This window comes from Brachyhypopomus gauderio, chromosome 3 (assembly GCF_052324685.1).
Source record: "Brachyhypopomus gauderio isolate BG-103 chromosome 3, BGAUD_0.2, whole genome shotgun sequence".
Taxonomy (NCBI): domain Eukaryota; kingdom Metazoa; phylum Chordata; class Actinopteri; order Gymnotiformes; family Hypopomidae; genus Brachyhypopomus; species Brachyhypopomus gauderio.
The window spans coordinates 16,239,363-16,250,733 of NC_135213.1; the positions used below are offsets into that span (position 1 = coordinate 16,239,363).

At 42.3% G+C, this 11,371-nt stretch overlaps 1 protein-coding gene across 1 annotated transcript; it reads right to left on the reverse strand.

The window, feature by feature from the left end:
• Positions 1-3,607: 3,607 nt before the first annotated feature.
• On the reverse strand, positions 3,608-11,312 carry mmp21 (matrix metallopeptidase 21). The gene is made up of 7 exons (XM_076999856.1): positions 10,752-11,312; positions 9,830-10,562; positions 8,239-8,378; positions 7,904-8,045; positions 6,067-6,324; positions 5,582-5,754; positions 3,608-5,466 (listed from the first exon to the last, which is right to left on the reverse strand). Exons 1-7 carry the CDS (start codon positions 10,899-10,901, stop codon positions 5,158-5,160), a joined length of 1,905 nt encoding a protein of 634 aa, XP_076855971.1. The 5' UTR covers positions 10,902-11,312; the 3' UTR covers positions 3,608-5,157.
• Positions 11,313-11,371: the final 59 nt, after the last annotated feature.

Consider the following 11,371-nt stretch of genomic DNA (forward strand, 5'->3'; position numbering starts at 1 on the left):
TCATGTCATCATTAAAACAGAACAAATTATAGGGTTGTATGGAGTTACATTTCTTATTACATCGGAGTATAAAATCATAGCATGCGCAAGAACAAAAAGGCGGCTGTTTCATTTACTCGTGCCTTGTTCATTTATATGAAAAATTCATCTAATAGTGAAGTCAGTGATGTGCGAGTTAGAACACCAAGGAGCATTGAAAAAAAAAGATTTTTCCGTGTTAGCTAATAGACTTCTAATTCCATATATTCCATAGAAAGAGAGAAAAAAAGACGGAGGAAAGTACCTTCTATTTTCTACTTTCTTTGTGACCATGGGGATTTCCAAATGAACACACTGTGATTCCTAATTTGGTGGATCACACACACACACACACACGTGTACTCACAGAGGCGAAAAAATGCGTAAAAATGTCTGTAATAGAAATGATGGATCAATTATCAATGATATAAAACGACGGCACCGACAGGGGGAAACATCTCCCATAATTACTTGCAGCAACCCCAAATTAGTCGACCAGCTGAAGCATAAAAGGATGACCATATGGTCCTCCATTCTGCTGAGCTCGTGCGTGAAGTTGCACGCGCTTAAAACACGATAAAGAGAGCTAACGGAATCTGGAATAAATGTGTAAGTAACATAGAAAAGGGAAAATAAGTCTATGTGATAGGGGGTCTGTATACTTGAGAGATTATGATACATTACATTAGATTCAGCTGAGGCTCTTATCTAGATTTACTGAATTGCTTGGTTATCTACAAAGAAAAGTATCCTCAGATATTACAAATGGGTTAGAGTCCAAACACACTTTTTAGATCCTGGAACATGAATTAGTGTTGAAACATGGATTAACGCCACACAATGGCATACCATATAAAGCATTAAACATTGCCACTTTCTTTTGTAAGTAACATGTAGTCTTTTTTATTCGTGTGGATGTTTAGCATCTAGTCTAATTTTAAGTAAATAAATTTAAATATTCATAAATCTTACATGATCAAACGTGGCAAGCTTCGTTTCCTCGAAGGAAAAGCCAAAAATTAATTTAGACGTATAAGGCTTGCCCTCTGCTGGCTGCCAGAAGTACTGCATCATGTCTTTTTAAATATGATCGCAGTCTCTCTGAATGGCTACATTCTAAAGTGCTCGCAGATAACGTAACCATGCAGTTTCTGCAGAGATAAGGCAGTACAGACCACTACACGAACCTCTTGTATGTGGTATTCATTATTATCTTTAAACATGAGATATTCAAAACAAGACACAAACACCCATTTCCCTTATATCTGATTTGCAGCGCGGGGGGGTGTCTACTCTATCAGCAGATAACTAGTGTATAATGGCTACCTTTTCCACCCCACACATGAAACTGAGAAACAGTGTTGTGCACTTTGACATGAAATGGCAAGAGCTATCATTAATCTGACCGGGCGGTTCTATGTGTGGGCTGGGGATGTGTTGAGATCTGCAAGACCGTAACGTGGCTCTTCTGGTTCAGTGGCAGCGGACGCAGCACGCGGAGACGCAGCACGGGGTCATTTGTCTAGCAGCACGGAGCCAGATTAAATACAGCTGAACCTTTGAAGACATCGAGGACAAAATGACCCTGGAGTCTGCTCATTTTAAGTGTGTGTGTGTATGTGAGAGAGAGAGAGAGAGAGAGAGAGAGAGAGAAAGACAGATGGCATTTGAGTGTTGGTGAAGGTTGACCTGTGCTTGTCTGAAGTCCATTTTGTACTTGCTCTTACAGTGATTAGCTCTACAGTATAGGCAGCTGGAACTATAGCTGTGTAAACACTTTGAACTGTGTTGTTTATGTGCTGCCAGGAAATGTCAGAAATGGTTGGGCCTTGGCTCCATCAGCCTGATGTAGTAGTGACCTCTATAGTTATACAGTGCTTGTAGGGCTTGGGTAAGTGTTGGGATTAGTATAGCTACTGTGTTGATTCTCCTGTCTTTATGCGCTTAGCCATTTGCTCATAACACTGACCTACTGCTGATTTTGCCTTTTTAAGTAGTCTTTACATAAACCCGCTTTTACTAAATCTTTAAAGCCAAAGCTTCTCCGGGACAGTCTTCATTATTACTGGCGTGTGCTGATTCTGCATGACTAGAGGCTGGGTGTGTCAGTTGGGCATTTCAAAATGACCAGATTCTCCAGAAGAGCAGGATGATTATGATTTGAGAAACATCTGATTCATAGATTGATTGGTCACCTTCTAAGTGTTTTTATATGAACAGTAACCTTGGTAACCGCAAACGGAGAGCATCTATCAGTACAACAATAAGAAAAACGGTCAAATCAAAATCGAGTAGAAAGTGCAAAAACTAAGAGTGCAGTGCTTGAGCACGGTTTGGAGGGGAGCAGGTCGGGAAACATGACCCTGCTGTCCTCTGGATCTCTGTAGTAATCGGTCTTTTGGGAGGGAGAATTGCTGCTCCACATTCATCTCAGCTCGCCCCAGAACAAGCTTGTCTACAGGAGTAGTCCGTCGCCAACACGTTCATGTAGATGCGTAAATCTAGATAGAGAAATGATTCTAGCTCCAGACACACTGTGGGGTCTCTGAAATGAGCATTTTCTGAAGGAAAAAAGTTTTTTTTTCTCAACAAACTTTAAGCTAAAAAGTGAGAAACGCAGAGGATGCCGTCTACAAAAACTGAACGTATGAACTTTTTTGCAGATTTTCTTCTTGTGTCTTTTCTCTCCGTCGTCTCTTACAAGGCCATTTTGTGATTTTGCTCGTCATTGATTCTTTTTTTTGCTTCAGTTTTATTAATAAAGCCCGTGGTATGCCTGAAGCACAGGGGAAGGTTGTTTGAAAGCACGCCAGGAGCTTAATCTGTTCTGATGAAGAGAGTGAATGGAGAGAGGGCCACTCAAATCGCGTATCGACTGCTGGATCGATGTCTGCTCTGGCAACCTCTGTTCATTTCAAGCAGTTAAATTGGACATCAGAAACCATACTCGAGCCTCCTATTCATTCCTGCTGTATAAATCCATGTGTGCCTCTCTCGGCACGCGCGGTGAAAATTAATTCATGATGTCAACAAGACTAAATCTATTCGGCTTACCGCGGGGCGTTATTGACACGCAGAGTCATTTAGAGTATATCATCAAACACAATCGCAGAACATGGTAACATGCGGTGCTACACATACCATTGTAACTACAAGTTCTACTGTAGCATATTGCCATGCACTCAAATACGCCACTCAGTAACGCAACATGTTGTATTTACATACACTAGTGATGGCAACACGAAGAACAAGGAAGACGAGGAGTGTGAGGAATACCAATAGCTGAGAGAAGACCTGGAAAAGATGTGGAAGGCGAAGGCTACAGTGGTTCCCCTGGTTGTCGGACTACTAAGGACGGCTTTAGTCTGTCCAAGGAACAACATCCAAGATCTCTGAGCAGAAGAAAGCAGTCCTTGGAATAGCTAAGATACTTTGTAAGAACCTCAAGCTCCCAGACTTCTGACAGAATAATAATAATAATAATAATAATAATCTTTATTTGTATAGCACCTTTCATACATACATGCAACTCAAAGTGCTTTACAGTATAAATAAAAGAAACATAAAAAGGAGAAGACAAAAAGGAAATGTTAGAAGAAATTAAAGTAAAATAACATAAAATGTAAAAAAGTAAACAATATAATAAAAAAGTAAAGTAAATAAAACTAAAGTAAATATAAGAAGATAACAATAAAATATTAAAATTAAAGATAAAAAGAAAAAGAAGACCCGAGCTTGATTTTATATATACTTAATCAAGCTCAGGTCCTTTAAAATATGTCTACATGTCCTACAAATGTACACTGCAGTTACTTACCTGGAATCCTCTTCAGAGTTTTATATATACGAGAGGAGAGACAAGGGGAGAGATATAGAGCTCAACTCAAGGTTAGCTAAACTCTGTCAAACATTTACATATTTTATGATAACTAGAATGTCCTGTTTAATAATGCAATAAAAACCAACTAAATCTGGAATAACTGCAATAATCAAATGTTTGCTACCACATTATGGCATTTTCCAGCCAGTCTTGCACACACATACTCATGCAAATTCATTAAATAACCTAAAGTCCTGTGAAATAAAGCTTCTTTCCACAGCAACGTGTATAATTCAACTAGATAGGACTCCCTTTCTGGAAGGTACAGCTTTATTGTTGAGGCTCAGGCAAATCAAACAATTTAATAACGTTCATTTTCAAACAAATGGTAAACTGAATTCTTCCATGTAAAATTACAGATACAGTATGGAGATCAATAAAACAATGCATCTCTTTGGCATATTAATATTCTAGACAAACCCATAATAGTTGGGCAAAATGGATTGTTCAAACCCTAGAATGTGTTCATATAACTGTCAAAAGAGAAGCAGACAAGCGCCTGAGTTCTCAGCATTATGTCAGTGTGCTGCAGGAGTGAGTGTTTTTATCTCTTTTAATAACTGCTAAACTACCTAAATGACCTATGCCTAATGGCTGGCTAAAACTGACTTATAAAACTTTACAGACTGAAACCACGACCTACATTCTGAGTAAAATCCATTCAGTTTCCAGACTGAAGGATGTAAAGGCTCAGTGACATGGAGACATTTTCATTTGTTTGCATTTGTATTTTTTAAAGCATGTCAAGGGACTGACTCCATGCTCCTGCAGAACTAAATTGCTAGCTTGGTCTCAGATGCTCCTGTATTGAAATAAATTTAGTACAATGGGACATTACATAGGGGTGGATCCAACCCCCTATAAATTGCCATTATTGTTCATATACTGATGGTAACCAGGGAAACAGACATTTCTGGCTTGGTCTCGGATATAGTCGTTTAGAATTGTGAGATTTAGCACAGAGCCAGTTCGAGAGTGGAAAAACATTTTTCAGCAGAATTGTTGTGGTCTGCAGTCCCAGGCTAAAGTAACACGAACGTAGGAAGTTGAGTCTCAGTCTCACACTCTACACTGCTTCTTCGCTGTGATCTGTTCTTTTATGTGTTCTACTGTAAGGGCACTGCTACAAAACCAAACCCTTCACTTCATGGCCACTTTAAATGTAGTTCTTCTCTCCTTTTCTTGAAATGGTAGCGTGGGTGGCTAAGTGTTACATTATGGTGTCGCACAAGCAACCCCCCTCCACCCCCCATCCACCATCACCTGCGAACAGTCTTTAGAGCGCTGACATGAACATCACAGATGTCAAACCACTGCTGGTCCACCTCTCTCCTAGGCAGCAGGCTGTTGTAGGGTAGTGAGGGGTTCAGCCTCCGATCTCTGCTTCCCACCACCCGCCAGTAGGAGGTGCCCTTGAGCAGGAAGAGTGCATTGTGTGTGTAGGAGAAGTAGGCTGCGTCCAGATTACCGACGGGATGGTCACCCCGTGCAGTGGGGGGAAACACCTCCGTTATCTTCCTGGGTGAACCTGTGGCTAGCTGGTTAGCTCTGACATCAAACCTATAAACCTGGAAGTAAGAAAATTTTAACTATTTAACATTACAATAACTCTGTGTCGGTAACAGTGCTGTAGTCAAAAACTACATTTTCCTAGAACATGTAAAGCAGCCAATCAGCTCTCACCATCGAGCCTCTGAAGAAGTAGATGTGTGCATCTCTCCTGTCATAGTAGGCTGTGTTGATGGGGGCGGGGACTCCAGGGAAGCCCTCCGAGATGAGGCGGGGGTAACGCTGTCCTTCAGGGTCCACAGAGTATGTCTGATCATTCTCATTGTCGTACCTCCAGTACTTCACACCTGAAACAGGTGTGTACACCTCATATGAGTGCATCACTTTGTTCAGGTGGTTCTTCCTCTTCCAAGACATTACTTAATATCCAGAGTCATCAGGCATGACTAGTTGCAAGCAGCACTGAGAGTAAAAAAAACATGGAACACCATAGTCCATGTCTCAGGAGGCTCATATGAAAACATTTGCAATTACTGAGTTCTTCAGATTAAGTTTCATTTGTGTCTGGGTCCCTGGTGGTATGTGGTAAATATTGAACATTAACATACACATCTTAATATGTAATCTTAACCACATCAGCCGTTAATGGCAGAGTTTACCTTTAAAGAAGTATGTTGCATCTGATCTGCGTGTCCACACGTGAACATACGCGTCCACTCCAGCAGGTGGGATGCCGTGCCACCCGACCCGCACAGAAACCGGATCACCGTAGCGGGTTCTATTGTTCCGGTTCTCATACAGCCAGTACCAGCCGTCACGCATGAAGTAGGTGCTGAAACGGACTACTACTTCCCCATACTGGGTCCTGTCTTTTCTGACCCAGTCAAACACAGTGCTGAACCTTCCCTTACAGTGTCCTGGGAGAGAGAGATGAGAGAGAGAGAGAGAGAGAGAGCTAATCCGTCATGCTGTATTCCTTATGTAATCTTCACTGTGAAAGTACATTTTTTTGTGTGTCCCTCATATCATAGGGGTTATGACAATGGGGCAGCATGCTCTTAAAGACACTCAACAGCTTTTTACAGCTCAGTTCCAACTTCAGCACATAAACAGCCATGACCATTAGGGACAGCCACTGGTAATGAACCTTCCAACCACGTCAAATTAAAACGCTGATGGATAAGATGGTTGGTGCTTTGCAGGGACATGCTTGTGCTGTAATTGATGTTTTATGCTCGCGATTTTGCAGAAAAGTGATTATTATCTTTAATGAATTGTCATCTCGACAGATTTCTAATAGCAGTCTGGGAGATGAGATTTTTTCCAGCCTTTAAATCTCATACCACAATAAAACATTAATTACGTTGCTGCTGATGTGAATGAGCTGATAAACCTCTTATCAGAGCTTTTTTTAAGTCATCCCTATAATGGAAGTTATTGTTGCCTGTAACAGAAAATTTGTTATTTTAAAGGTGTATTATATTGTTGGTGTTCAGATAATGGAGGTTTTATAGATTTTCAGAGATTTCTGTACCATCCTCACAAACTAAACAACATCAAATTATTTGACACTGAAATCATTTTTAGCGTATTATTTCCCTCAGTCTTTGACTGCAAATGTTCTACCAAGCATGATAAAAATACAACAAAATGCACGCACAGACTTTCTGTGGCTCTGTTTTCTATATACCAAAAGAGCTTTAAATACAAAAACAAAGACACAAAAAGGACCTTTTGAAGATCAGGACACAATCAATTACGGCCCTGTTGTAAACTGGGATTTCCCCTGTGCTGGTGCTGCCGGTTCCTCTGCTCTGCTATGTTCCTAACTGCTCCGACACACCCATTTTAAATCCACATAAGGCTCGTTAACTGACTGCTGAGGCGAGTCAGCTGTCAGGAGTAGGAAGATCGTGCTGTGGGCAGCACTGGCCAGACGAGAGGGAAGTGCAGTTCTGTGTTTGTCACTGACAGTCACTCATTCGCCAGGTCTGTCTATAAAGCTGACACAGACTGACAACAGATATATAGTGCTTGTGAGCTTTATGTTCCTGGGACTGCTGTTGGGGGCTCAAAGAACTAAAAAAAGACAATATAAAACTGGTATTTCCATAATACTTCAACAAATGCAAACAACGTCTGACTGACATATCTTAAATAATATGCCTGGATTGGAACTGTTAATTATATTCTATAACGGTTGTGAACTATGCAATATCTATACTTAAACTATTATGAAACCTACATTGTGACAAGAGTAAGGAATGAGAGTTCGGAAGTAACATGTTAAGGATGCCCATACCTAAACTCCAGCACTGCATAGATCAGCAATCTCCCTGCTCCAAGAGGCCTAATTAAGGACCTTAGAATGTGCTTAAACCCATTGGCAATTAGATGATTGCATCATGTGTGCAACAACAAGACACACTAAACTGTGCTGGTCCTTAGCCTCTCTCGCTGAACACTCGATCATGTGCCTCAGATGAGCAGCCCTACCATAGAGGTGCTGGATGGCCTTCCTGTCGAGCCAGTCCAGTTCAAAGTTGGAGTCCTGGGGCCTGTAGCTGGGCTGCATGATGGACCCTGCGCGGTACATGTGGGGCAGACCCAGCACATGGCCAATTTCATGCACTGCTACCTGAGCCAGAGGCATCATGGAAAAATCAATCAGTTAAAATTGTTGTTATTATTATAGTTCCTCTGGGTCACATTAAATATCGCTCAATTACTTTGGGGGAAAAAAAGCTAAATTCTGGGAAAAATGGGCATTCCATCATGTTGGTGTGGGTGGTAATAACTGATATACATGTCTGCTGTATTGCCAGTCTCACCTTCAGTAAGCTGATCCCATCTCCTGTATTAGGGACTGTGAAATGCTCGTCATCGTCAAAATGGATATCGCCCAGAAACCATGCATGAGCAAACTCTCTCCCAGCCCCGTCGAACCGCTGCATACAGCCAAGGTGCCGCCCTAGAGAGAGAGAGAGGGAGAGAGAGAGAGAGAGAGAGAGAGAGAGAGAGAGAGAGAGAGAGAAAGAGTGAGAGTGAGAGAGAGAGTGAGAGTGAGTGAGAGTGAGAGTGAGAGAGATGAGACATGGGATAAACAGTGCAATAAAGCAACCTGTTAGCTCTGTGACCACTGATGTCTATGGAAGTACAGGCTGCATTCTCCACCTCTTATGAATTGATTACTTTATTTATGCATTTAGCCCACTACCATCCACCTTCTGGAGCAGTAACATGTTGTTAGTGGTAATAATTCAGGAATCAATGGAGGTCAATCCCTGGAAGGGGGGCATGTACTAACTGTACTGCATCGAAATGCCAACAATGGCAAACAATAAAAGAAAGAGGAAACACAAATAGAACATAGTAATAATAAACACCTTAATAACTAATCAATTGTATAATCGTTGAATACTACAACATAAGTACAACAAAAAGTACAACGGCTATTTGCCATTAACATTACTGTCTTATAGATCTGTATGCGAGTATGTGTATATTGGCACATACAGGAGAGAGTATTCACAGGGAGGTTAACAGAACTCTGTATGGTATTGTGTGTATTTGAGCGTTAGGTCTTGTGTTTGGTTATTCTCTTGAAATTGGTGTCTTATCTGTACAATAGCTGCCATCTACAGAGGTATAGTTGGTTCTCCCCATGTCTGAGGAGTGAGTGATATGATTATAATCATATGTAGTGAGCTATTATTTCAGCAGTAGACATCTGCTATAATTGGAAGAATAGTGGTTGCTCCAGGCATCCTGACAGTAGCTGTGGCATGAAAAAAACAGAAGAAAATAAAATTTAAAAGTCATGTCTACACGTATTATCTCCAACTCTTCATCTGATATCTCTAGTGAATTCTTATTAGTGAAATAAAAGCTGGCACTACGTTTTACGGTTGTATATGAGTACACAAGGAAATCCCTGAGCAGACTTAATTGAAGGTCTTCGCCAGATGTCTTAAATTCCAGACCTCTAATACAAATCCCAGATCGGGATTTCGTAATCACTTAATTTATGTCAAACCAAAGCGTTCAGATATTCAGATCACCCTCCTGTTACCTGGCTGTGAGGTTTGACAACATGCCCAATTATTTACATGTACTATTCAGTTAACTATCAGCTATTATAAAATCTATGACCTGAAACAGGATTTAAGGTCTGGAGTAAAACTCACACTGTGAATTCTCACTCTGATTCACACCTTTGTAAGCTTATGACAAATTGCTCTGCAGAGTCACTAAACAATACATCAATCGAAGCTTTAAAAAAAGCCAAAAAAAAAAAAAATCCTGTTAGCATTATGTAACTGAAGCTAATTTAATATCCCCCACCGATTTCCTTTCATTTGTGCCCTCATTAGAATTCCTCAAACATTATGTTATGTGGGCTGTTGCTTTAATGAGTCGCACCTGTGCCGAAGCCCAGTCTTATGTCGATGTCCTCCTGGGGCGAGTGCAGGTTCTCCTCAAACTCCAGAGGTGACACTTCACTCCACATTCTGAAGGCCAACCTGAAGACGTAGCGCTGCTCGTCGACGGAGAGTTGACTGCTGTATCCCTCTCCGATCAGCCGCCACGTCAGAACGCTCTTGGAGAACGCCATATGGCCCCACTCGCCGCTGGCTCTTTTCCGCCTGATCTTACTCACCAGCGCCGCTAGGTGGCGCCTTTTCCGCGTGATTGCTTCGTGCTGAGCCACAGCGTTATCGGAGCTGCCGTTCGTAACGTCTGCGCCGGACGTGCTGTAGTTTGTCAGCGTGTGGTTGTCAAGCTTGAGGACGGTGTCATTGCGCAAAGAAGTGTCGTTTAGTTTCTGTGCAGTGAAGCTACTTCTCGCCGTTTCAGTCAGGCCCTCTTCCTTGTCTGGCACGCCGCATCTTGGCTTGTTCATTGCCGTTTTTGTGGCGTCGTCCAGTAGACCCGTGGCAGGTAAACCGGACAACCGCTGGAACTCTCGTAGGGCCTCGGGAAAACCTGGCGAGCCTGAGGTGTTTTCTGGAGTTCCAGAGCGAGGTGAAGATAGCGCCTCCTGGATGAAGGACACGCCGCCCTCCCCCGCGGCGTCGGCGGGCACGTCTGCGCTGGAGCCCGGGCCCTCCTCCGAGCTCTCCGGCTTAATGAATCCATACTTTACAAGAAATTTCTAACATGGGGCAAGGCAATTAGTTTCCTTAGTCAGTAACAAACGCGTTATTCAAACAATAAAGAGAAATGTGATACACTCTGAATACAAATAAAGGATTTTTATTTGACTTGACTCAATTATAAAACATAAAACGCTGAAACAACTTTAGAGTGAAGCGTCACGTCGTTAAATGGAAGCACGTCTTACTTCGGCCGTGTCCGTGTCCGTGATGAGCTCCGCTTGATGGGACGGGCCGATCTCTACATCGGAATGGTCCCGACTGTGGAACATCTTCTCCGTTCCAGTCAAGCCGATGGTGGTTAAGAGGAGGACGGTCAGCTGTGTGGTTATCAGCATCGTTTACGGACCTCGGCGTTCCAGCACGCACGTCGTTTTTTAAAGCAAGTTGTAGGAGGTTAACGGGCTAGACGTGGATAAGTCTTTATAAAGGGGCCGTGTCACGTGTGAGGTCTTTAAAGTTTCCTCCAAAGGCACCAACTCCAACACCGGCTCAGAAATCTGCCTCTTGTCACCCTCGCAATTTGGTGTGAATTGCGCACACGCGCGGGCGTACATATAGTTTCTTTTAACGCCCATTCACAATTATTAACACTCTAGTACAGCTGAAAATAAAACTTAACTACAGCCATTATGTGATGCGAAAACGCCGAGCACACTTGCCTATTTTTTATATCATATTAACAATTTCACGATCTGCGTAGATAGCACCTGGCTGCAGGGCCACGCGCCTCGCACCTGCATGCAAGCGCACCTGCGCCTACATGAGACAGCATCTCACCATACAACCCCCCTCCAAAGCAAATCTC

What these genes read in the sequence shown, in the direction of transcription:
- mmp21 (XM_076999856.1), bottom strand. Translation starts at nt 10,901, where the DNA reads ATGCTGATAACCACACAGCTGACCGTCCTCCTCTTAACCACCATCGGC. An exon ending in CGGACACGGACACGGCCGAA is followed by an intron (nt 10,563 to 10,751) that starts GTAAGACGTGCT and finishes GCCCCATGTTAG; the next exon opens with AAATTTCTTGTAAAGTATGG. An exon ending in TGCAACATACTTCTTTAAAG is followed by an intron (nt 5,755 to 6,066) that starts GTAAACTCTGCC and finishes CACCTGTTTCAG; the next exon opens with GTGTGAAGTACTGGAGGTAC.